General features: G+C 35.5%; 1 protein-coding gene across 1 annotated transcript in view; it reads right to left on the bottom strand.

Moving 5' to 3' along the window:
- Positions 1-574: 574 nt before the first annotated feature.
- The window catches only part of TBC1D15 (TBC1 domain family member 15), a 35,151-nt gene continuing 8,397 nt past the window's right edge, over positions 575-27,328 (bottom strand). Inside the window, exons 2-17 of the mRNA XM_048302305.1 lie at positions 24,592-24,690; positions 24,273-24,347; positions 23,395-23,533; positions 21,360-21,570; positions 17,224-17,323; positions 15,961-16,158; positions 14,363-14,491; positions 13,304-13,407; positions 12,945-13,039; positions 11,418-11,534; positions 8,801-8,901; positions 8,002-8,101; positions 7,549-7,646; positions 3,331-3,447; positions 2,604-2,690; positions 575-1,932 (exon numbers count right to left, since the gene is read on the bottom strand). Of these exons, the coding sequence (XP_048158262.1) occupies positions 1,726-1,932; positions 2,604-2,690; positions 3,331-3,447; positions 7,549-7,646; positions 8,002-8,101; positions 8,801-8,901; positions 11,418-11,534; positions 12,945-13,039; positions 13,304-13,407; positions 14,363-14,491; positions 15,961-16,158; positions 17,224-17,323; positions 21,360-21,570; positions 23,395-23,533; positions 24,273-24,347; positions 24,592-24,690 (1,977 nt within the window). The 3' untranslated portion in view covers positions 575-1,725. The remainder of the gene's footprint in view (positions 1,933-2,603; positions 2,691-3,330; positions 3,448-7,548; positions 7,647-8,001; positions 8,102-8,800; positions 8,902-11,417; positions 11,535-12,944; positions 13,040-13,303; positions 13,408-14,362; positions 14,492-15,960; positions 16,159-17,223; positions 17,324-21,359; positions 21,571-23,394; positions 23,534-24,272; positions 24,348-24,591; positions 24,691-27,328) is intronic.

A 27,328-nucleotide genomic window follows, 5' to 3' on the forward strand; every position in this document is an offset into this window, starting at 1 on the left:
TAAATTAACTGCCAAGAAGTACAATGCTCACCAGGGAACAAAGGTATGATGCTTCACAGTAATTTCCTGGGCAGGAAATGAAAAGCTACAGATAACACTGAGCTGTGAATCCTTGACTTTCACTGCATAGGACTCAAGTTCTTATTAACTGATGAGAGATAGCACATTGACAATATTAAAACCAAAATCTGTACTGATTCAACTGTCCAGTGTTTGCTCACAACTGGTGAGAGAAGTTGAATTGACTCCCAAATTATTGTAACAGCTTGATTTATCTACTAAAGCCTTTTGTATTACTTGTATTTGCTTAAGATGGCACGAATAACATTTGTAAAAGTAAACTGCTCCACAAGAAAAGAAAGCTCTGCCATATCCCACACTTCAACTACCTAGAGAGGAAAGGCGTGTTCCACTCTCTAGTAACAAGCAGCTACTCCCACAGCCTTTCACTACCCACAAAATACGACATATCCATGGACTAACCACTAGCTCTTCCCTCTATCTCATGTTCTTACATTAACAACCAGACAACTAGGTTTTTTTCTCTAAATATGATTTAATTAAAAACACTAAATCAGCTTTGACTTTTATTTTATATATGTACAATAGTTACCAAATAATGAATACACTTAATCAGTTATGTTAAATTTCACATAGAGTCAAAGGACATCAGTATGGCATGGAATAAACTCACTGCCTTTTGCAGATACAAAAAAAAATGCAATAATGTTAATGTGACTACTGTTTTGGTGTGTGGTTTGTTGGTTGGCTTTTTCATAACCTGCTTATTAATTATCCAAATAATGTTGCCATAAAAAGAGTGTAAGTAGTTAATTGATCAGTTAATATATTAGCAAATATGAACATTAGTAAAGTTTGCAAGGTAAAATTACATCAAGTGTAGGACTGAACGTATTCACATGAAAGTTACCTTCAGTTAGAAAAGTTTTGAAAAAGAGCCCAGGTTGGGACTGTGCATTAATTTGGTCAAACTGATTCATATGAATGAACAGTCAAGTTTATTCAGATATTGAAAATATGACTATTCTTTTTAGTATTCACAAACATTTGTGTATATAGTGTGTGCATGTGTGTAAATATATATATGTATATATAAAGTGAAGATATGTTAATGTAAAAATATACTGTTCATCCACTCCCAATTACACAAAATTCAGTATTTGGACATTAAACTGGCAAGTATGAATGTCCATTTCAAATCTACATTCAACCAGCAACAAATACTTAGAAGTATTTTTGTAAACATTTGAGATAGGGAAAATCCATTTACAAAAGAATCCTCCTTTAGCACATCAGCATCACTTCAGCTTGAAAATTTTGTACAGCAGCTTCAGCTGGCATATTGTGAATCTGCTCAAATCAAAGAGCTCACACTGTCTTAGATCAATATGTGTGAGAGCTCAGCAAATGCAGAAATTTCAAATTCATTCTTAATCACCATCCACTTCCAGTTTACCAGCAAAAAGAAAATGCACTTGGCTACAAAAATATTAAGGAATGTTATTGAAAACAAAAGGCTATTTTGGTAGAAGAAACTACAAAAATAGTTGAGTCATGTTGTAAAGCTTTAATGCAAAAGCATTACAGTACAGATTTTCTTTACAACCTTAAAGCTTAATCAACACCAAATTTAAATATCCATCTTTCAAGTGCTTGAACAAAACGTGCTCAGTAAAAGTCTTTCTCCAACGTGACCAAGTGTAATTACGCAGGTGTCAGGCTCTGTGTCTCAGCCACCTGCTGAGCGCCGTCCCTCGTCCCATTGGCGGCAATTACAGGTGTTGAGATACTCTGATATAGTGACGTCGGACAGCTCAACTCAGCTCCACTTTCATCCTCTCCAGTATCTGAATCCGGTGTTACCGAACTGTTCTCCATCCCCAGAATCTCACTAACTGTTTGAGGCAATTCCTAGAAAGGAGACAGCAGAGAAAATATTAAAAATCACTGTAATTAAATGCAAAAACTTAACAACAAAGTCCCCTCTCTCCATCCTGCATTCCCAGTACTCATTCATCTGAGCAATCATTCATCTGAATTTAGCTGTACTGAAATCATCTCTCTCAGCAATACTTACATTACAGTTACCATTTTCTGTAGCTGCTTTTCAAAAAGACAGCAAAGGGAACACACTCAGGAATCAATTCCTGATTAACAATATAATCTTCATTACAAAAATAAAAGTTTAATCAACTATTACACTTCATGCTATTGAAATTACTTTTATTGAGCGACCCACTAGTTTTTCCCTAATAAGTCTGGCATGCCTTCAATGCAATGCACCTTTCAACTAGTTTTTCTCAAGCACACTGAACATCAAATTTCTCGGAGTGAGGTTACCTAGTGAGACTTGAGATATTACAACTAAAAAGCACCATGCAGCTTTCCCCCAGTGAAGAGTATTACTCTATAAAATCAATCACACTTGCTCACAGACTTTTCAAACATAGGCACTGCATAGCTACACAACATGCTTTGCTGTACCCAGGCATTTAGTAACTTCACAAGTCATACATGAACGCTTACAGCTAACTACATACTTTTACTGTCTATAAACATTCACAGTAGATAGATATCTTTACCTTGCAATTCATCATCTGCATAGAAATTGCTTCTGCTTTGCAGAGTATATCTTCCACATCAATTTTCATAGACAGTTCATTGATATGCTAAAAATAGATTCACAAAGCATAGTGAGATAAGTGATAACTATGTTTTACCCAAAATATACTAATACTGTACTGCACTGTTAAGTATCACCTTATTAGCCTGCCCCTTAAGCTATGAAATGCTAGACATAGTCTATTACCTTTGAGAAATGGCTACTCAAAGATACAGTATGAAACAGGTATCTTTCACCAGCATCCAAGGTCTGCAAGAGGAATCCATGGTACCTCTAAATGTGACAAACTATCTGGCCCTCCTACATACTTCCCCCAGCAGCTCACATTTTCAGAGATGATAAATTAAATCATAGAAGGAAAAGCAAAGTTAGTATTAAATATAATAAGCAGTAGTCTGAGGGGAGAACCATTTTTGATCTATTAATGGTCTTACCACTAAACACAGACATCCAATAAAGCATTTTGAAAGCCTGCAGGATAGACATTCAGTTGACATTTAACCCTTCAGAAGATAGTATGCACCTTTTCCTCCCCCATCATAAACCACAACCATATTGCATTAACTCCAAAAAGTTAACTAATATTTTAATTTAATACGCAAAAGACAGCCCCATATTAGCCTCTAGGAAGACAATTAACTCTACTGCAGCCAAAACCAGCACAATCACGCATAAGAATTTGGTACCTTTAGTATTTCGTTAAAGCCATAGTGCTTGTCCATTATTTGCTGTTTTTCAGATTCTAGGATAGCACAACAAAGGAGAAGATGAAAATTCTGACAAGGCAATTCTGTCCACATGACCTGTTAAAATACAAAAAACCCCACACTTGAAATACTTACACTTTTCCTCTGAAAAGAAAGTAGTTCTTAGAAAATAAGTCCTCCAGCCAAATCACTTAACTAACAATAAGCCATTCTTGAAAGCAACTGAATATTTGTACAATTATTTGGAATTTTACTTTTGCCCCTTTAGTGAAAACTGCAAGTCTGAGTCACCAAATGCTTATCTGGTTCTTAAGACATTTTCCACTATAATGCTACTAAGCTGCTTGAGCTTGTGGTCTTGTGAATGTGTGCTCTGCCTCAGCTCATGTGAAACACAAGTAACTGAAGCTAACAAATTATTTGTGTCGCTTAGAGTATCTGCATTTAGTGTGAATTGGCAGAAGCATTTCATGCTCAGCAATACCTTCAAAAGGTTCTAATGGTTAAAAATAAGGTGCTAAAGTTGTTCCCAATACTGCCACCATGAGAACCCAAAGACATGTACATGCAGGTACTGGGGTGGGTGGGTATTCCTTTTTGACTGAAGACACATTGGCTTTTGGTCCCATGGAGGACACAATTAATCATTCTTGAGTTCACTGGGACTGAAATGTGCAACCTCAGTACTAATACCCTATTTTAGTACATTCGGGAAACCCTTTAAAAAAAAAAAGTATTTGAAAAGAACATGTGTGGTGGGCAGAAAGCTGGAGAACAATTTTGCCAACAAAACCAGAAAGAAGCACTGCTTGCACAAATTGCCCTGACAGATAAAGGGATTTAAGACAATGGATTTACTCTCAAAAAAGGCAGGTAAGAAACCAGACTCCTGAAAGTTCATTACTTCATTAGCAAAAAACTTTTTTCATCATTATTGACGGAATAGAACTTTAAAGCTGAGCAAGAGCTTATACTTGAACTTTCATCACTAGCACATGTAACCTGTAAACAGAATTGCATAAATCCCAAAGATATCCAAACCAAGTTCACCCAAAATAAGGTGCAATTAATCTTGAATGTTTCAATTAAGATTCAGTTCAGAAATTAAATTTCACATCTTTTTCAGACAACCAATATTCCGTTAGAGCATTCTTTCACTCCAGGAAAATGACTGGAATGCAAACAGGCTGGAAAAAAACAGCTGCATGAAAATGCCTATAATCTACCAAACACAGTCTATCTACACACTACTATGTTTTTCTACCCCTACTTCATAAGAAGGACATATTGGCAGTTGTGCATTGCTTTGGTTCAACATCAAGTTGCTGCAAAAAAAATCCATACATTTTGCTACCATTTTTTTTTTTTTCGCAGTCTGGAGTGGAGCGTGCACTTAACGTTATGTATGTAAATGCGTTAACAGCAGCATCCCAATATGCTGGAAGGATGGAAGAAAAGCAGTGTTTAAATTATAAAAGTAAAAATATAAAAAATATAAAAATAAGGAGCAGTAACTTTTTTTCTTCTTTCTCTCTGATAAAGCTACACAAGTAAGGACGCATTTGTTCTAGCGCTACCTCAGCAGCCATGAATATTCATTACCAATGTATGTAAAGTAACTTATTCCCAAGTCATTCTGGCTTTATGCTATGTGAGTGGTACTAGCGCTAGTGTGAGTTAGTTGTTATTTTGTTACAGAATTTTTATTCTGGGTTTCTTCTAAACAACCCACTGTGCAAACAAAAGATTAAGAACTGGCTGGAATTACCAAGTGATATTGCCTGTCTCTCCAGTGTCAAGGAGGGATTGAACTACTCTCAACTTTGGAACAGCTATCAGTAGGCTATCTGGGCTGAGTTTGAGAGGCACTGCTAAAATGTGCTGTAAGTAAACCCATCTGCTGACAGAGCAGTTTAACCCACACACAAAAGGCATTGCATGTAACATTGCAAATAACTGCACTCACATAACGTTTCTCAGCTTATCCACACAAGGTGGAATGTCACCTCTCTATCATGTACAACTCTGTCACAGAGCAATGAAACAACCACTTACATTTTCTACCACGATCTGATTATGGCTCTTGCTCAGGAACTGCAAAGGCTTGGAGTTAGCAGTTCTCATCATCTGGAGTAGAGGCTACCTCCCACCACCAAAGTGAATGGAGATGGGAGAAACCAGACTAGTGAAGAATCTTTCTCATTCCTTTTTTTGTGATAGAACACTGGAAATCATGAAGCCAGTGGGAACAGGGTAAAAGTGTCTGATACTAACTTAGTGTTTCATACAAGTCAGAGGACAGAAATGGAGATTCACAAGAACACCCTGAAATTAACAGATGAGACAAAAAAAGCCCCATAAATCCTGGAACCTGGGACTGGAATCTCAGATGGTACCTCTCCTTCATCCCATTCTACGCTCTGCAAGTGCCTATGTCATAGGGTAATACTGCCTTCAAATGGATTCCCTCAATTCATGTGCTATTACAAAACAGCACGTGAGGTTTGCTCAGCCAAATACCAAAAAAAGCAGTTAATTCCTCTATAAATGGAAATGGCCTCCTGTGCCTATAGCTTGCCTTTGTAAATCCCACTTACTTCACTGATACCAGTGGAGCTACATGGCTATGCACAGGAAAAAAAAAAAACCACTGTAAGCTGGACTGATCAAGGGACACTGGCCTTTGCATAAACACATCAACATAATGCCTTAATTACTTTGTTTTAAAAAGGAAAACAAGATATTCCCTTTCTCATTCCATATCTCCTAGCAAAGAAATTGAATACTTGTAGTAAACATACATTATGATGTGCTATAAGGAACCTACAAGACTATCATATATCAACAGGTTTCCACTGTCTTCCTAAGAGAGGAAAAAAAATATTTGAGAGAGAAATATAGTGTGTTTTTTTTCTGTATGCACACATATATACACATTAAAGCAGAGGTGATAAAAACATGCTAGCCTGGGACTATAAACTATTAAAAAAATATTGTTGCCGTCAACTTAAAAAGAAAAATTAGTCTTTAAAAAAATACCAAGAAGACAACATAATACTGGGGGAAAGAGTGCATGTCCCCTCCCAAATCATTGTCATTTTTACCCTGGAATAGGAGAATTCTTCTGGTTTTGTACATATTGGTTTCCTTATTTATGAATGTTATCCATAAAATTTTTTGTCCTCTGGCTGAAATACTACCACAATACTCTATGATAGTAAATTCCACTAACTGATGATAAAAAAGCTAAAATATATTTTCTTTACAGTTTTAAATACTGGTCCTCCTCTTTATGTGACTCCTTTTTCATTAGTGGAAAAAGTGAATAAAAGTATCAACATTATTTTTCATCACACCAGAAACAACATTATTTCTCATTGTAGTACAAACTTTTTGCACCCCAGCCCTGTTCTTTTCATTACCCTTTTGTTCCCCAACGCATGTGATGTTATGTCCTAGAAAATACTCCCTCTGTTCATCTGAACATTTATTCTCTTCTTCTGAGTTTCAGTGAATACTGTGCCTTGTTAAATGCATCTCAGACAATAAACCGATACTGTTGACACACTTCTCAATTTTCTCGGAACAAAAAATTAAAGACAAAAATATTAGTTAATCTTAATTATTCCATCTGATCCTAAGATCACCTAAATCAAAAAAATATCTCATTAACGTGGAATTATCAGAACTTGAACATTTTGATGTTTTACATAATGTTATTTGGCATCACAAGGCCTTATCACCAAGATTAACAATCTTCTGATATCATCCTCCTCATGGTTTTAACACAAACTACCCCGACAGTGCTTCATTCCACTTAATCTATAAAGAATCACTAATACGAAGAAATTAATCAAACAAATGCTCTTTCTTCTATCATGAGCTGTTTTCCATTAGCAGTTCACTGGTACTCTCCACTTACTATTTGCACTTAGGAGTCTCAATTGAAGGCTCCTGTCCAAATCTTTTTGCGAAAGCCAATTTATCCAAACAAGCTCTAGTAAGTATTTTTTCATTAACTTCCCAAGTTGTTCCTTAGGCTAAAAAGACATAAGAAATGCTCACTTGTCCTCAGATCATTGAACTAAATTTTTTTTTTTAATTTATCAGAGCATTAAACACTTTGCAAAATGATCCATGTTTTTTGTTCTAAAGTCCAAAAACTGCTGGAGTTTGTGTGATGAAATATTTCCTTACCTCCCAGAGTCGAAGAATATCTTGAAAACTAAATTCCCTTTTAAATCTGATAAGAAGCCACCGGAAGCAAAAATAAAGGTAGCCTGAGTCTTGAGATTCTAGGAATAAGAGTGTGACATTTCAGAAGCATCAAATTTGGTTCAGACAACAGGTGGAAAAAAAAAAAAAAAAAGCAAAAACCCCCACGCTTTACAGGTACATGCTCATACCACCAGTTTTTAAGATGGCAGCCCCTTTTCAGAATCAAAGATATTTGCCAGAGTATAGCATATTTTTTAAATTGGTAACAGGATGACCCTGTTTTTTCAATAAGCATGAAGCAATTATTGAAGTCTTTCAGGCATTATTAATTTACAAGTCCGGTACTCATATAATATTGGAATTATATTTAGACTGGTAAGGAACAGAATGCAGGAAGTTGTTTCAGTTACTATACTTGAATAATACACCTACCTAAATAACTGCAAAATCCACTGTCTAGTAAACGAAGCAAATGACTCAGCTGAATTAGTTGTGTCTTCATACCCTGCATCTGTTCTTCAAAATTCTGATGCTGTATGGAATAAAACATTAGCACTGTCATTTTTATTAACTCAATTTTGAGATTTGCAGCTATTTTTAAAGAAGTTTTGTTATTGCAACAGTGGTTCTCACCCTTTAGATATTTAATATATGGATATTTAACTGCACTTCTATCTAATGAAATGTCTGCCTTTTAGTGAGAAGTTTAACTAAAGCAATGAACTGTATTTCTTTGCTAACATTTTTGTATGTAATAAATGATAGTTTAAATCGGCCTAAGCTCTGTACTTCCAAGCAGCATGACTGCACCGAAACAAAAAACCCAGCTTTTCTTTTACTTTCATATCAGTCACACACCCTTTTGCCACACACACAAGTCATAAAAGCTTCAGTTTGCAGGAAGACTAAATTGCATTTAACAAAAGCCAAAAGGCAGGTATAACATGAAACCATTATCATGAACAAAATCCTGCTTGAGGACTCCTGATAAATACAAATTTGTCTGCGATGGTTACTTTGGAATACTTAAGGAGCCAAATATGTCTGCATTGTACAGCAATACTATTGCAAACCCACCATAACCTCAATCAACAAAAGCGTAGTGACTCCAAATATAAAATGACTGCTTTAAAAGAATTCAAAAAACCCAATGAAATTTATAAAGTAAAATTAAACCCAAATACTATCTGTAGCTTATCTGTTTATGTGGTCTAAAAAAGTCTCATTTTACCATTTGATCCATGTATGATACAAAGCACCAAAAGGCATCTACTTCATTCTCCATAACATACAAGACAGGTGACAGCAAGTCGCTCATCCCCTGCACATAACCTTGATGGAGAAAAGGAAGAAAGGGTGGGGAAAAGCAAATAGGAATTTAAACTCAGCAGTTAAACCATAATTTTTCAAGTGTGATGAAAGACTGAATAAAACAAATGTTAGCACATACAGATACTGTAATTCTCCAATTTAACTACCAGTAAAGACAAATTTTTATTAATAGGCACCAACATCCAGCAGGTCTGATAAGATATATCAGCCGTTTCTGCCAATCTAAAGAGAACATAAAGCAAATACACTGTTCCAGTAGTTGTTAAAATTTATACAAATTGAGTTTGTACATAATAGATTTTTAGTAAAAATGTTCCTATTTACAACTCAGGAGCATATATTGATATTTTTAAGATTAAGTCTATACCTTGCACCATCACAAATACAAACTTGTATATAGCCTCCTTTCTATTTGTACTTGGTTACTTTCTTCTAGACATTTAACAATTTTGAATATTTTCCCACTCCCCCACCCACCCCCAAATGAAGATTTTCTTCTCAAATTAATTTAAAGAGATGTTGAGTTGCAATTCCAGAAAAACACATTGCGACAGTTCTTATGAAGAAAAGTACTCACACACTCTCAAGAAAAGATTTCATTTAACTGGAGAAGGAAATGCCCACTAAAGCGTATCATTTTTACCAACAGCTGTAAAATTTTAGTTGTATAAAAAAAGTTTTTCAAATTTTTATAGTTTTTTAATGCCTCTTCCAGCTTTCTTGTTTGCAATTAAGTCCATTTAAGTAGAGGATAATGATTTTTACAGGTAATTTTTCCCCTTCTTCCCAACTCTTCCTATTACCACTGATGCTAGTGTCAGCTTATCTACTGCCCTATTGTTGCTGACCTCCCTAAATAAGAGAACACATTTATGTGTATATCTATCATCAGTGATTGGTTCAACATAACATTTCTCAGTTGGCTGACTTTATTTCTTAATGATGTAATTGTAACTGTGTAACTGAAAAGAGGTTTAGAGTAAATAACTGAAAATATGGAGCAGCTGCGAGAAGAAAAATAGAATAAGTAACAGCAATCAGTAAATAATTAAAATGTTAAAAGAAAAAGAAGTTTTATTCCCCACATATTTAATACTACAGCTAACTAAAACTAAATGCAGAGCAAATTCTGTTCAAGACAATTTAAAAGTCTATTTATTAATAAAACCAATCTCATTAATGCAGACTTATGGAATTAATTCAGAAAAATATTCTGCTAACAGCTGTTCTGTCCCCTCCCCTATCTGGCAGTTTGTGGCATTATTCAGACCCCTCTAAAGCTGTTGTGAAAAGATTACGAGCAGCACTGTACCAAGGCAGAGAAGCCTTGGACAGTTACTATGTCAAATTTACTGTATTTCCACTATTCCTGCCTGTTTACAAAACAAAAGATTTATCCACTGCGTACATTTAAGCCATCTAAACAATGTTTTTAACAGAGTGGGTGGTGAATCTGCTTTAATTTCGCCTATAATGTCACTGTGCATTAATGAATGTTGAAATGTGAAAAGAGGAAAGAGGTGAAACAGAGCTACATATTTAAAACATCAGTTTCAGTTTTCTCTTTTTTCAAGCCAAAGATCAAGACTCTCTTTCAGAGAGAACAAAAGCCAACAAGAACTAGAGCTCTGCAGCATGTTTACTAGCGTTAAAGATTTATTCTTACTTTTTGTTTTCAAAATCTGGCGTGAAGTGGCCTTTCAGAATCCCAAAACTTTTCTGATACAGAATACCCAAAGAAACTCCAAAGCATACAACAGCCAAATGTCATGCCAGGGTGGAGAGGGAACCAACTACAAGTATCTTTTCCCTCCCTCCCAAGACAATTAACAAGAAACCAAGACTTAGCCATCACACTAACACTGCGATTAAAGCAAGATGTTATATGCTGTTTCCTCTGCAACAGATGCATGTACTAAAATGTAATTTTTGACAGATTGCTAAGTGCACTTCCCAAGAACCAGCTTTTAAAATATTCACAAGAACACCATGTTTACAAACAGTTGGTTCAGCATGCTGAGCTTTAATTACAGCAGTGGCAGCTGGCTTATAATTTTTATTGATATATCAGTCTTAAAAATATATATAACACTCAAGCTCCAAAGACCCAAATCCATTTAAAACTCTGAAAAGCAAGCCTACTTCAATTCTACGAAAAAATTTAACACAAAAAAAATCTAAACCAAAAAACTTAATGAAAACCACACAAAAACCCCAAAAACAACAAAAGAACCTCACAACAGGTCAGTGGTGAAGACAAGCTACCACTTAATTCCCAATCTCACCACAATTGATGAGTTCAGATGGCTGAGATAAGCATCAAATTGAAGAGAGGAAGAAAAACAGAACAAAGTTATCTATATTATTAAATACTATAAAATATGAAATCTTGTTTAAAACATTTACAAAAAGCATTGTAATCAATACAAGTTCAATTCTATTAGTAGGACTTAACACAAGCAAAGCTGCATATCAGAAGCTAAAAAGGTTTTCACATTCAGAGGGACACAACTTACCTAAGTCGAAGTCATACATGCAATAGGTCATCAAAATATCGTGAAGTAAAATCAGTCCTGGATTATCTTCACCTTCATAGAACTTATTTGTTCGATCTGTCCTGTTTACATCTTTTTCTAAGGAAACAGTCCGGATTTAAAAACACTTTCAAAACTAGTCCTACAAAGCCAGTATCAAATTAATTCAGAACGTCTAAGCTGATGATTTCTTCCTCAAACACTATTGCAAAGGTTTGAAGTGTTTGAGACAACTGCATAACTGAATGCCATTTCAAAATAAAGAATATTTTAAAATAAAGAAAATCCTTCCTATCTGCAATGAAAGAATTTGCTTACAAATGTATTTTAAAGTTTTCTGCCTTTTCTTTGATAATACATTTTATGGAAAAATTCCTGATTATAATTCAGCAAAAATGTTTTACACTTAAGAGGATTAAAAACAATTTTATGCAAGTTAACTCTACAATGCCATTTATGAATACTGATGTGATGCAGCACAAGCCATAGTTGGAAACGTCCCACATGATCAGCTCAAAGACACTGTAACAGTTCATAAAAGCATGTTTATAAATACTGTTTAACAAGTTCCTGTAACTCATAGCAGATGAAAGTGCCTCTTTCATCAGGCAGTTTTGATGCCTGAAACATACCAAGCACACAGCATATTCTTTAATAAGGTGAAATTCAAGACCAATATATTTTGAAATTTTGCAAAATTTTGAATGCAGTTTGATAAAAGGAGTATTTTGTAGGTTTGGATCTATTTTACTACATAACCCTAATATTGTCACATACATTTCCAAATGCTTAAAAATTAAAATAATTGTTTCCACAGAAACATTTGGCCTTCTTTTAACTCTGAATATTATTTTTTTCTGTTAACATTCTCTAAAAATGTAGTTTATTAATCTACCAAGACTAGACTTTGACCCTTTCAGCTCGCCTGTTGAATAACTGCCTGAAATAAGTTTAGTCTTTCTCTCAGAATAACACAGAAATCTTGGCCTATCTCCTGAAAAAATATTTAGTAATCCTAAATATTGGTGCCCAAATCTCACTACCGAAGAGAACTAAGGACACAAACTAATACCCAGCATAATTTGATGAAATTTTTAAAAGTAGGTGTAAAACTCCAGAAGTCAGACTGCACATACACAAATCCCTATAAAAAATATAAAATACGAACAGACACATTTTCACATTCTTGTTGTATGTCATTTTTTTAACATTTCCAGTAAAAACACATCATGACATAACACAAAATGAAGAGTCTTGTGTTGCTAAGTAAAGGAAGTTTAAAAAGCCAGACAGTTTGTAACGCTAATATGTAAAGCTCTGAATTACTCTAGTTGAGAAAGTTTTAATATTAAGTACATAACCAAATTTATATTTTAACCTCTGAAAAGAGCAGTATGTTCATTTTCAGAGCCTCTTCATGCAGGCTCTTCAAAAGGGTACTTTTTTCAATTTCATAGTAACTTGTAGAAGTGTGTGTGCAGTTAGGTAGGCGTCTAAACATGAATTTACCTATAAGACTCCGGTAATCTCTTAATCTTGAATTTCGCTTTTCCTGTTCCTCACTGACAGATTTCCACTGCAGTTTCATCCTGAAATATTCATCCCTGAAGAAGAAAGACAATTTTGAAATCAAACAGCCACATTTCTTTTTTTTATATAAGTATTCATTCATTCCATTTATTCTTTGAGATAAATGGAATAACAACACCCTGTTTACATAGTCTTGAGTATAGCAATTTTTAAAAATGTCACATGTTCTTGCATTCAACAATTTTAGCAGCTGTCTTTCAAAAGGCTTTCTACATCACTATGTCAAAAAAGATGCAGCTTTTAAATTTATTTTCTAAGAAAAAAGTCACTGTACTCACGTTTTCCTTTTTTGCAGATTTGCTCTCTCTTCTTTACTACTATTCCAAGGAAAATACCCCAAAAGAAATTTCCACGCCTCTTTTCTTAAAGTATGGCAGAGACCCTATGGAAAAATGGAAATGAAGCATCAACAGTAAGTATTTCCATGCTGGGAGGAAACATTCCTAGAGTGATACAACACTTCTCAAAGTAGCATCTTCAAGTTGCTTTCTTTTTACATTGTAGCCAAGTCTCATGTCCTGACTATAGTATCACACTGGGAGGAAACAGGAGGAAAAGAGTATGGAACACAAATATTAAGGAACAGTCACCAGAAAGGGCCTCCTTTTCGCCCTACCCCCTTTACAGTATATTACTTAGTATTACTTAGTAGGTACAGATCTTTTAAAAACCAGTAATATCAGGGTTATCATTCTCTACTTCTGCTTGCAAACATGCATCAGCAGGTACACAATAAATGCATTAAGGCAGCTAGATTCCCACCAAAATACAGAAATACTGAAGTAACATTAGGTAGAAAAGCTACAGGACATAACTAGTTTTCAAAATTTCCATCACTGAGACTAAATTCACATTCATATTGCAAATTCCCTCAGCTCAATTAAAATATCAGCAGAAGTGTTTAGCACTGCTCTGATGAGGGTCAAGTCCCAGCAAACAGCTGGGCAAAACCAGAAGGTTTTGCTGGAGAAGGATAAGAAAAAACCTTTTAAGGGAAAATAATAAACCAAATATCCTAACACTGAAACACTGGTCTTTTCCTGAAAGCCACTTTCATTTGTTTTATCACTTAAGCTTCCTTATTTTCAACTCATTTCCTTTAGCTAGCCACAAGATCTCTCTCTTTGTAGCACTTTATATAGCTGCAAGACTGCTGAGGTATTTGATTGGCATGAAACCATGCTTTATGAAGTCTCTCAATAATGTCTGGGTCATGCTCAAAGTTCTACATGAAACATTACAAGTGTAATGAAAACAGCATAACTGCGGTTTGGGAAGGAAAATAAAAGCCAGAATCAAGTCAGAGGTCTTGCTGAAATTAGAGAAAAAAAAGTTACCCCTTTGAATATCAATCGCTTTATGTAGTCAACATCTAAAATTCTTCCTTCAGAGTCCATATTCTTAGCCCATTCTTCAGCTGACACAGGCTCTCTTCTGCTAACTTCAGGCTGTTTCCCTAAGTCGATCTGAAACACACACAAAGGCATTATATAAATCCCAGTGAAGTGCTTCAGTAGTTGCAAACAACAGCAGAAATGGTACTAAGCTTGCCAGTTTCTTATACTCAGTGCAACTACACTTCTACATGCACATACCTCAGTCAGCAACTCTAAGGATCTAAGTTTGCATCCACATGAGCAAGTAGTGGGGGCCAACACAAGCAGATCTTTAGAGTAAGACACTTGGTGCTGAGGACCTGGCTATACATCTTAATATTTCAGATTTTGGAGGATCTAAGTGTATTTTAAATAGCCTTCTCCACAAATGCCTCTGAGCTAGCTTCCCATAAACTAATGCAAACACAGACAATAAGGAGCTCCACTTCACAAACACATTCCTGATACACGAGTGCATCTTAAGAGAGAACTGAAAACCAGCTTGAGTTCAGAGATGGGATTCCCTACACAGACTGAACAATGTGACTGGAAAGATCAGTTTTGGTACACAGCCTCTTAAAAAAACCCATGTACTTTCAGAATTTATAACACCCATCCAAAGTTTCAGTTTGTGCTTAGTCTCTCAGTTCCCAAATTGCATGTCTAAGTATGGGAGAGTTCAGCAGACAGGAAATCCTCACTTCCTAAAAATATTTTTATGATAGCAACCCTCAAACCAATTTGTGTTTCAACCCTTTAGAAGTCCAAGGCATTTGTCAGATTAAGACATATAGGTCAATGTTATTTTCCATATATAGCATTTGTTATACTTTTTCTCATTGATAAATTAACTAAGTGCTAGGCAGCAACTTCTTAGAATTACATAGCTCATGCAGCTACTGCTGCATAGATATTAACACTAGCTTGAACTCAAAAAATCCCCCATACAAAACAGTTTAATGTTTTAAAAATATGTAAGCTGCTTAAAAAATAATCTCAAGCATTTAAAAATAAACCTTTTCCACCTATCTGTAAGAGACTCCAATAGGTGTCCACAGTGATTCATGATCCAGTTATAAGTTCATTCTAGATTTGGTTCAAATCGTACATAAATCTGTAATTTATACACCCTAGACATTAATCATCCAATTAAGTATTTTGTTACTTAATTGTAAAAGTAACTGAAAAAGAAACTGAAATGTTAGGAATGATTAGCCAAGAAAGCTGGTTATTAACCTGCCTTCTCCAGTTTTACTTAACATAGCTCTAATTGACCTCACTGAACATAAAATCAGTCACTTTTAAAGGCAGTGCCTCTAACATAATTATAGTCACCATTTCATTAATTACAAACTTCCTTTCAAAGGAAAACTTGCATTTGCATGCATAAAAATGACATATTCAAAAGTAACTGATGATGGTCTTAACTCCTGAGAATAAATGGTAATATGCCACAATTGCATAAACAATATAATTCATCATGCTTCAAGTCCTACCATTCTTTTAAAGGAGTGCATAAAAACAATCAATGCATCTGTATCATTAATTTATATACTCACTCGTGTAATGACTTCAAATCCTGGTTCTTCCTGCTGATTTATCTTCAGCCCTGGAATGGTATCATTGAGAAAGTCTGCCATTTCTGATGGTGGTCGCCTTTGATTTGATGGATCACTTGAACGTAAACTACCAACAATATAGTTTGTGACTTTGGAAAATTTTCCCATTGTTACTATGTATGGATCTTTCTTCCATTTCTGTTATAACAAGGAAAACAAGCAAAACACAAACATTTGTGTTTATAATATATTTGTAATATATATATATTTGTAACTCTTTTACTCAAAGCAAAGCATCAGGAAAAGTACTGTAGATCTCAAAATTATTTAAGTTTCATGTATTGGTAGTAATACAGAACAAGCATCACATGATTAAAAAACATATTTTAAGTATGAAGATAATACTGCTAATTGATCTGAAAGATTGGATACCAGTGGTCTCAGTAAGTACTGACCTAAGTACAGAAGTGGACCAGATCCACTGTTTACTAACCAGTGATTCATAGCACAGAACAGCTACCTTATGCCCAGCTTCCCTACCCTCATAGAAAGAGAAAAAACAGTCTGAACCATCATGTACTCTGCTAGGAATTTCACACAAATCTTGATTTGACAACTAAATACAGAAACTAATGTAATTAATTCATGAAGATTTTCTTTCATTAAACAGATCAGTGGGTCAACACTCTGGCCTCATTTAAGTCACTCAAGTTTTGCTGCTTTCACAAGTCCATAAGCTCCACCAAATGATAAGCAGTTGTAGTATTAAAAAAACCCATCATTTTAGCCAATATTGTCCTCTCTGCTGCTGTACTTCCATCATCCCTTCAAAAGTTTCAGAAAATATCAATGAAAATAATATTTAGTCAAGGAAAACTTAGAAATTATAAATAATATGTTTTAGTAACTCCTAAAATTTTTCCTTTCCCCCTTTTCTAAAACTTTCTGTACCCAAATGTATAGAATCACAGAGAACATGAATAGGTTTGAAATAATACCACAGAAAAGTTAAGAAATTATTACATCATAGAAAACAACTTACAATTAAATGTACTTTCTATAGTAAGCATTTGGATTAGGATACAGTCAATGCTTCAACAATGGCATTATTTTTGTCAATAATTAACAACAATATCATAAACAGAATTTTTGCTTCTACAATGGCATTAAATCATACTCAGCGAATATTCCTGTGACATGGTAGGGTGGATTTTTTTTTTTAATACATGTCTTCAGAATAAAAAATTCAAAGGTAATACATACTTGTAATAAGCCATATGATGGTTCATCAAAGAGATTTTCAAAAGACTGAGACAGTGACTTCTGAGTCTTCACAAGAAGAACCCGTTCATCATGTGGAGATCTGCAATAAAATTAAAAAAGGGTGTCTGGGTGCGATCAGGCTTTTCTGTAAAGTTTTCAGAACATTTACTGGTTTCTTGAAGTCGCATTTCAGACTTCGTGAAAAAAAAAAAAAATTTTATGCAAGATCATTCTTGGTCCTCGGCACAGGTTAACAAACTAATGCTACACAAAACAGGACCTTCATTTTTCAAAAGATTAGTAATTTCCGTATTAATTCTGAATTGCAATATTTCATTCCTTGAAAAATAAAGCTTTAGAAAATGTTTTGAGAAATTATTCTGGAAGATAACTCCATTTACATGTAGGTGACAAAATTAACTTCAAGTACAGTTTTCTGGTTTTGACAATGGACAAAAAAAAATGTGACACAGGAAATATAGTGAGACACAGTCAGCCTCAACACAATATAATGCTGAAACTCCTTTAACGTAACAGAGGAAGTGAAAAGAGCCTATAGCACCCATACAGTTAAGGAATTCTTTCTACCAGTTAGTAAATCTTACATTATGGCACCCTGTAAAACATTATATTAAGGAATACAAACTGCTTTTCAATGTATGAAAGCACATCAACAAATTCCTAACCAGTAATACTACAGCAGATCCTGTCAGAATAATTCTAAGGTTCATACTGATAGGAGCTTAAAAGACACCAGAGCCACTGTACTGTAAAACAGAACCATCTCAGTACAGCCCTGCAAATGTATTTCTGTGTAGACTCCAAAAGCTTAACAAACACAAACCTGATTTGGCCTGACTCACTGTATTTGTACACTCCTGCTCAATACAACATTTGCTCCTCAACAGGGTTCCATAGGCAGATGAAAATAGTGACAACAAAGGCAGCGAAACCACGCTGCTCCTAGTAATGAATCTGTTCTTCTGCTCTCATACCTACTTCCCCCTGCAACATCCATTTTGTCCCCTTCTTCAGCACAGGCACCCCATTACTTCCTTAAGCAGCTGCTGAATCACCAATTTACTGTTCAGCAGGTGACAGAACAGAGAACAGCTCAGAAAGTGGGCTGACATTCAAGCCTTGGAGTTTGTAGCCAAGCAGGAGAAGGCCAAGCACTTTGCCATCTGACCCTAATCCACTGCGCACAGATTTACATTCACAAAATACCTCTCTAATGCTCTCGCACAAAGTTTAAATCCACTATTTCAAGTCTTTGAAAGAAAAATTACTTTTCTTTTTATTAGCACCTGCATCATGTACCACATTATTGAAGTCAAAGATAAGAACTTTAATAAGCCTTATCTCTTTACCATTCCAACAGGACAGGACACTGTTAACGCTGACGGATATGAAATGCAACAAGAGATCTTATTTTGAGACAGTCAGACATCACAGTCATAGTTCTGAGGCAGCAACAGTTAATGAAGCTCAACTAGCTTTTTCTAAAAAGCAGCACAGGGGCAAAGGCTGAGTCATGTACTATGTTTTCCGTAACTAAAAGAACTAAAACTTTGTACCGTATCTCCCTTTTAATTACATACACTTTCTGGACAGTCAGGCGGGCATCAACACCTGCTTATTTAATGTTTATTTATTCATTGAATTTGTGAGCTATACACTTTCTTAAACTTCCTCATAGTCCTGCGACTTAGAAAGCATCATCTGTGCACACGGTATTTTTTCAATATTAGACTGGTGCAACTAAACTAGAAGGCACATAATCGTTAGGGCAACAAATTACCACTATTTTGTACGAGTTTAGCTGCTTCATGCTGATTTCAGCAATGACGTGGTATTTTATAGAGAATGGTGTTAGAGAAGGGGAAAATCTTTTTAGGTAATAGGAACATAAGGAAATACCAATAACATAAAGATAATTTACAGAGAAGCTAAAATTTCTGCCTTAATATTAATATCCCATGTTTTAAAAAATAGAAGTTGGGATAAAAAGTAATTACACTGCCAAATATTTCCTTGTGTCACCCAGACATCTGAGTAAACATACATTATATACTAAGATGAGCTTAGATACATTATATACTAAAGAATGAATAACCATTAGGAAACAACAGAAACATGCAGACTGACTCTGTCATTTCCATAACTTGGATGGCCCATTTATTCTTTTTTCTTTCCTTAACAAAAATAAACATCATAATTCATGACTAGATGACAGAAAAGAATTTGGTGACAGAAGAGACCTTAACTGAACAAGAAAACTAAAACTGGAAGTTCCTGCTCTGGTCTTAAAGTCATCCAAACTTAATTTTCACAGCTGCCATTGCTTTTTGCTTTAAAGCTCCTGAAGTATCTGCTCTTGCATTCATTAATGCTTACAGCTGTTCAAGGTGGCAATACCAAGCAGCACAGCACATCCTGCAAACTTGAACATCACCTCAAGTTTTGCTTTTGTCTTATCCCAGCAATTAGTTAGAAAATTTGAAATATGTTGCTGCAGTACACAGGCAACCGATCACATAGATGTGGTATAAAGCTTTCTGTGACTCATCCTGTAACACAAGTCTTTTTCCCGTGATTGCTACATCAGTTGCTCCCAAAAACTGCCTCAGCTTACCAGCAGCTAGTCAGAAGGTATCCACAAGTAAGTAAACACAGCAGAATGCTCAAAAAGGAACAGTTTCCTTAGAGAAAAAGGGAGGGAGGTAGGGGGATGGCAGGACAACCATGTTTCCCTATGCCTGCAGAGGCTGGGAAATTATGAAACTAAATGAAAAGAAGTTTAAGGAAGGACTCTCTGGAAACCTAGAGAAAAAAACCCTCAGGATTTAAGATGAAGTTGTCATACAGGATTTTCTAATCTTCAGTTGTACAGAGAATATTCCTATTTACAAGTTCATCTTGTCCTCCTAATAGCCTCTCCTTTGGTCTTCCTGACTTTTCCCCTTACAAAGCTCACATAAAATGCTACAGCCAGTACCATTCCACCAACTGGACACACTGACCCTGCTACCTTCTCCAAGCCGCTGAAAACTGGTTATCACAAACCCCAACATCACATCTTGAAACTGTCAAAGCCTTTCACAAGTCAGTTCAATAAATATACACCACTCATGTCCTACTAGCTCGTTCTCCAGCCAAGTATTCCTCAGTATTGCTCAGCATCAGCCTGCCCTACTTGTTGAAAGCATCTCTGACCTCAGTGATGCTACCAATGTGAGAAGAGCCCTCTGTAAGGATTCCTACAGCCATTTCACTATCCACCTTCAAATCTGTCATCAGACTACTATGTTGTGACAACAGCAAAACACTTTTGAAAATAGAATACATGTTACACAGCAAATAATCATATCACATCTCATTTCTTTCTTCATATTCTATCTAATGTTATTTACCTATTGTCTTCTTAAATTATACTTATGCCTACATGATGAGAGCGGAAAATTTTGTTTTATTCTGCACTTACGCCATGCTGATCAAAAAGGCTTTAATCTTAGTAAAAAACCTGGATGCAACACAATATAAATACACAACAACCCCGAAGTATTTAATAGTATGGTAGGGTCTTAACTATATTTACACTCAGAAAGGTGGTTTGTGCAGTAAAGATCAAGAGCGAAACACTGACCAGGCAAGAAATTACAGGGGAACAGAACTGTGGAGGAAAACATTTATATACCAATTGATTTAGTTGACAGTACTGTAAGTTACCTTGCACATGCATGCAAATATTCATAGATATTTTGCACAAAGGAGGCAATCTTAAGTTTTAACACAAATTATCCCATTTTATAGAAGTAGTTCATGAAGGAGTTAACTTTTACACTGCATGTTCACAAGAAGCTTCTGCACTCACTAGAGGGAGCAACTGAGGCATTTGGAGCTAGTAATACTTCAGATTCTAAAATACTTCATAAACCAATCCAACAATTTCAAAACTTCAGCTTACGTTCCAAATGCATACATGAAATCACAGTTTCAGTCACCTTGAAAACTGATTCTACTAATAAAAAAAGGAAGAGAAAAACAATCAGGAAGTATTAATCTGAAATTCATTATGTGATTTAAGTAAACCAATCATCTGTATTTTACAGAACTAAGAGTTGTCTGATACTTACTCATTCAGTACAACGTGCTTTTCAAGACATTTAATCAATGGTTTGCTATCTCCATGATGAAAGTGAAGAGCTGGAAGCTTCACATCATCCTTCAGACAGAACACCAAATAAGACCATCCCATGCCTTCTTTGTTTTGTTTGATTGATTTCAGATCTGTCAAACTGAACAGGAACGACCACTTGCTTTCACCGTTTGAATGAGTTGTAGCATCTTAAAAACAAAATCACCACATGATTTCAGTTTGACTTTCAGTGTTAGCAATTATAAACACATTATATCTGTCACTGTTCCTAAAAAACAAACTCAAAACACCAGCATTGGCTCTAATAATAAAATACGCACTGGAACTGCTATTTCTGGATTTCTCTTTGAGCCTCCTTGTCTTCTCCTGACTTGTAGAACAAGAAACAAGTCCATCAGACTGCTCCCCTAAAGCTGTACCTACAGTTTATAGGAAAAGGTTTTTCTCCCAGAGGATGGCTGGACACTGCAACGGGCTCCCAGGGAAGTGGTCATGGCATTAAGCTTAACAAGAGTTCAAGCATTTGGACAACACTCTCAGGTATATGGTGTGATTCTTGGGGTTGTCCTGTGCAGGGCCAGGAGATGGACTTTGATGATCCCTGTGGGTCAGCTGCAACACAAGATAACTCAAGATCCTACAACAGAAGTGATCTAGCAGTTAAATGTACAACTGCTGTATCAAATTCCAGCAGCAAGCTAAATCCAACCTGCACCTCCACCAGATAGTGCTACTTACTCCAACTAAACGTGATATGCACTACAATCCTGTAACCTATATACTGCCCACAGTTATTAGCATGTGTTGTGTAAGGCTGCTACCAAAGTACGGGCAAAGGAATTGGAAACCTCCCCCTCACCCCTTCCTCCTGCACTGTGCAAGTTTGTATACATGCTGTGCAAGACTGTATATATTCAAGGAGAAGGGATTAAAGTGTACTTTACCAGAGGACACAAAATTGCCAGCATGTCTAGAAGGAATTTGGGACACCCCCTGGCCTGCTCCCATCAAATTACAGCAATTGCAAATACGCAAGAAGTGGCAGAGAGCATAATCCTAGTCAGTAGTGCTCAGTGACACTCACTATGGATGAAGACACACTCTGATGACTGGAGATGAAAAAACAATACAAATTAGTGATGTGATAAACCATCTTTACCCAACAGAAATGCTCGAGAGAGTGTGTGTGTGTGTGTGTGTGTATAAAAGCCAAGGACTGCGCTTTACCCAAAAACATTCATAATCTGACATCCAAACCCTGCACTCATACATGACAGAGATGGCATTTAAAACCATTATAAAGATGGTAAAACAAGCACAATAGTCCCCAGTTATAGGTTGTATACATGGATACATGAATACATTTTCCACGTATAATACATGGAAAACAAGTATTATTACAGAAAAAACACTATGGGAGAATCAGAGAGAAAAAGATTACTTGAGAATCACTGTTCTTTCATCACAAGTCGTTTTTCAACATCTCTACTGAGACATTATAACAAAAATGGTGTAGCTATAGAATTACTTTGCCCAAGTAAAGAAAGACCATATAAAAGATCCATGTACATCATAACTGTACATTCCATCTCCCCCTGCTGCTGAAGTATGGAAAGGCATTTGAGTAGTAAACCACTTATTTTTCCATTTTCATCTCTAACATGACACCTAGTTCAAATTCCATTTGTTTCAAAGAATGCAAGCCCAATGCAGATAAAACTGCTACTACACCTAATTATGAAGCACGCAATTAGATTTAATGGTCATTTTCAATACAATTCTCTAGCAATTCAAAGAAAAAAATAGAGGCAGATGACAGCTATTCCATTTGTGCATTTTTTTCCACACCCAGAGATTCACTTCTTACCACAAATGAATCCCAGCCTTTCAAGTCCTAATAAATTCCATTTTACTATATCTAAAAGGCAATTCCTCAGTTACAAGTTACCATCATGGAAAAAAACCAAAACACCCTACAAACAAAAAAGCCCTCCACAATTTTTTTTAAGTACCTCCATTTGAATGAGGTTTCTTCTTAAAAGAGACTGTGGTGACCATGTCCCATTCTGCTTCATAACTACTTGGACGGTCTGCTCCTCGGGAACATTTTTCTTTAGGAGTTTGAGTCCACTCCACAACAGAACTGGAATCCTGAGAAAAACAACAAAAGCAACTATCAAAAAACACAAGGCATGAAAATTGACCTAGTTTCTCAAACTCAACATGAAGAATCAGCATCTTTATTTCGTAGATTAAAAGAAAATGTATTGAAATCCTCAGAAACATGATACAGTTCAACACAGGAAATTTGGACTTATGACTAAGACTATGTGGATTTAGTCAATAAATTCCAACATCCTAGAATATCCTTGCCTCTCCTGCAGACCCTATGAACATAACAAACTTTTTTTGTTTTTAAGTGTAAAACTTGAATCTTTTTTATTTAGTCACATCCTCTTAATATTGCTCAAATACCACATATCACTGCATCTTGGAACCCCCACAGACTTCTATTTTTATTTTGCATTAGAACAGCACCTCTCACTTTTGTATCTAACTATGAAGAGTGAATCACCAAACTACAACACAGTAGATGCAGAAGGACTGGTGACTGTGATATACTTACACTCCATTTGGTCTTTACTATTCATAGTTAGACCCCTACTATTTTATTTGTGAACCAAGTAAAAACTAAATACAGTCAACCTACGCATGTATCCTAATAACCTGAACTGGGCTGCAGTCTGCAAATAAGATTCCTACATATAGCTATTAATACCAATGACAAATAAGTTTTGCTTCCAGTTATGAGATCACCTACACATTAGTTAACACAAAATAAAATCTCAGGTGAAATATAATGAAGAACACTGATAACTAACAAACAAACCTTTCCAGCACAGAGGATATTGGAAGTGTCCAAAGTCTCATCCAGTGGTCTCCAGTCTACTACTACTTCATTTTCCTATAATACAAATCACAAAAAATTCAACACTACACAGCAAAGTACCTATTGCCATATATAGTCATGGTGTGATTATGGTACAACTTACAGATACATGTAAATAATGAGGACAATGTCAAACCCAATGTGATGCTTGTTCATTTACAAAATCCTGCACTTAAAAAAGGCATTTAAGATTTGCCAAACTTGTTATGTGCTTTGCCAACAAATAAACAAAGTTTCTGTAACTGTATTATGCAAATACCTTTTCTATGACACGCAGTATTCCTGCTATTAAGCTGTCCTGGTCATCATTTTTTCCACAGGAGGAGTGAATGAAAACTCCTTCTTGCTCATATACAACCTATAACAAAATGAGTAATGAAATTAAAAAAAACAAGGTTTTAAAATCATTAGAGTTGTTTATCTCCCTATGGTACTCACTATCATTTTGACTCGCCTACAGAAGTTGAAATAAATACCTCTATCTTGTTAGGCGTTTTGTTATGAAGAGTCCAAGATCTGAATCTTCCACTTACTTAAATCAAGAAAAAATAGAAAATGGAACTTGCCAAACTTACCCTCTAAGTAACATACTGACTAATACTACTTTGTCAGAACACCACAACAAAATGTATTCAATACCCAGTATCTTTTAAATCAACAGGAACAGGCTCAATGGAAGCCCTACACAGCTTTTAAAACATTAAAAGGCTTTTTTATATAGTCTGCCTTTCTGCCACTTGCCATTAGGCATGTTGAAATTATACTAATTTAAATTAAAAATGGACCAAATAGTGTAAAAAGATGAACTCCAGAGAAATAAAAAACTGCACCCTGAAATTATATGCCTAATTCTACATTCAGGGTCAGTGGCAAAGATTCAATCTGAAAGGTAGAATATGTAACAGTTGGATAAGAAAGGCTTGTAGGAGTGCACACAGCCCACATAACTTTTGCATTTAAGCATTTGCAAAACTCTTCACAGTATTCTGATCATGCTCTTATAAAAAAATAAAATAAAATCAGAGAACCCTTGGCTGTCAAAATTCAGCAGGCTTTTCAAAGTTACATACACATACTCTTAAAACCTCTATAAATAATGTAAATGGGTTCTATTTCACACAGCTCTAAGAGTGAAAAGTCCCTTAGATTTTGTGGAAGTGAAATAAATCAAATAGTAACAGTAATTGTTTCAGAACTATTTTCATTTTCACACCAAGCTGTGAACACTGCCTTAAGAAACATATTTTTAAAGGCAAAGCCTGGCAATTTTTAACTAATCAGAGACAGATATTGTATTTCTTTAGTTCTAAAATATCAGTATCTATTTTTCTCATTTGTCAGCTTTTTACAATCATTACATTTGCAGTCAGGCCAGTAAACCAAAAGGTTAGGTGTGTAAGCTTAACTAGCCAGATGAGAAAACGTGGCAAAGAAAAAAAAAAAGAGCAATAAAATTCACTTAACTCATCCTTTCTGCTTTAGTTTTACTTCAATTTCTCTATCTTTTACACAAGCAAGAAATTTCAGGAGTGTCCTGTTTAAACACAGAAATATCACTTGGAAGAAATCTTTAAAGGTCACCTAGTACATCTCCCTCTTGAAGGACTATTAACATCATTACCTTTCAAATATTGGAAGTCTTCTTTCCTGTTCTCTACTACAGTTTCTTTCTCTTTTCTATCCAAAAGATCCTCCCTCTATTTCTACCAACTATCTGTTTTCAAATTTAGTCTCTGTTCAAATATGGCAACCTTGAAATTAATTTAAATTTTACCTTCTAGCTATTTGGACCTGATCTATCACAAAAACTATTCAGAAATATAAACCAGTTATCAACTACTGGGACAACTGCTCTAGAAAAAAAAAATCTATTTGTATCAGAGTTATACTGGTAGAAGTGCACTTCTGCCAAAAATGTTAGTATCATAAAGTATACCTTCTCAGTCTAGAAAGTAAGCCATCTAATAACTGTTTTTATTATTTTCTGTCCATTAATCTCTCAGAAGGACAAATGTTTCCTTTCATGGGAAAAGAAAATGTGTTCCCAATGCCACAGTTATCATGCAACTGAAAAATCCTACACTGCTCCTTGTAACAGCTTCAGCTCCCTGTGCCATGCTCCACCAAAACGGATGATAAAAACAAAGAACATGCTCAGAAGTTCAGAAGGCGTTTGTAAAGCAGAGGACTTGTCACAAAGCACCTTATTCCCATTATACTGTTATTCAAGAGAAAATCTTCTCCAAGTTTGAAAGGCCGGAAGGCCAAGCTGCTGGGATTTTTCTTTTCCAATAAAAAGCATGATCTATTTATTTTTTCCAACTGTTAACTAGGGTCTAGAAGACACAATAATGCAACTAATTTGAAAAAAGAGATAACACTGATCATACAAAAGAATATCTAGATGTTTTTCCACAGTTAATCCCTCTGCAAAACAATCTGGAAGTTGCCATCTTGAATTCTTCAAAATACTGAGCCGCTCTATTCAGCAGTACTTTGTAAGGTAACTCCATAACTGCATTTGAACAAACTGAGTTTTGAAATGTAATTCTATAGTGGCAGCACCTAGAAATTAGCTACACTGGGTGGCTATACTTCACACAGTGGTCTTAGCAAGCTGAAAATTCAAAAATGCTATTAAGTATTCTTATAGCACCTTATAGTAAAATGCAGCTTGTTACAGATTTTTGTTTTCTGGTACTGCAACACTGGCAAGCTATTCAAAGTCAATTCAAAGACAAAAAGTAATGCCAAATTACATGTACAAGTAATTAGTACTAAGGAAAGTATCAAATTGAAAGACAGTATACCAATAGTGAGATTTGAAGAAAAGCCCACCCATCAGTAGATGACTGCTACTACACTGTGTAGCTCAATCTCACACACCATGTGGCTGGCCTGCAAAGCTTTTGCTCAGTGCCTCAGCAGCCCAACACTCAGGGAAATGCCTGGTCAGCCAGCACATTTGGACCTCTTAAGCATTCAAGAAAACAGAT

This window comes from Corvus hawaiiensis, chromosome 4 (assembly GCF_020740725.1).
Source record: "Corvus hawaiiensis isolate bCorHaw1 chromosome 4, bCorHaw1.pri.cur, whole genome shotgun sequence".
In the NCBI taxonomy this organism is placed as follows: domain Eukaryota; kingdom Metazoa; phylum Chordata; class Aves; order Passeriformes; family Corvidae; genus Corvus; species Corvus hawaiiensis.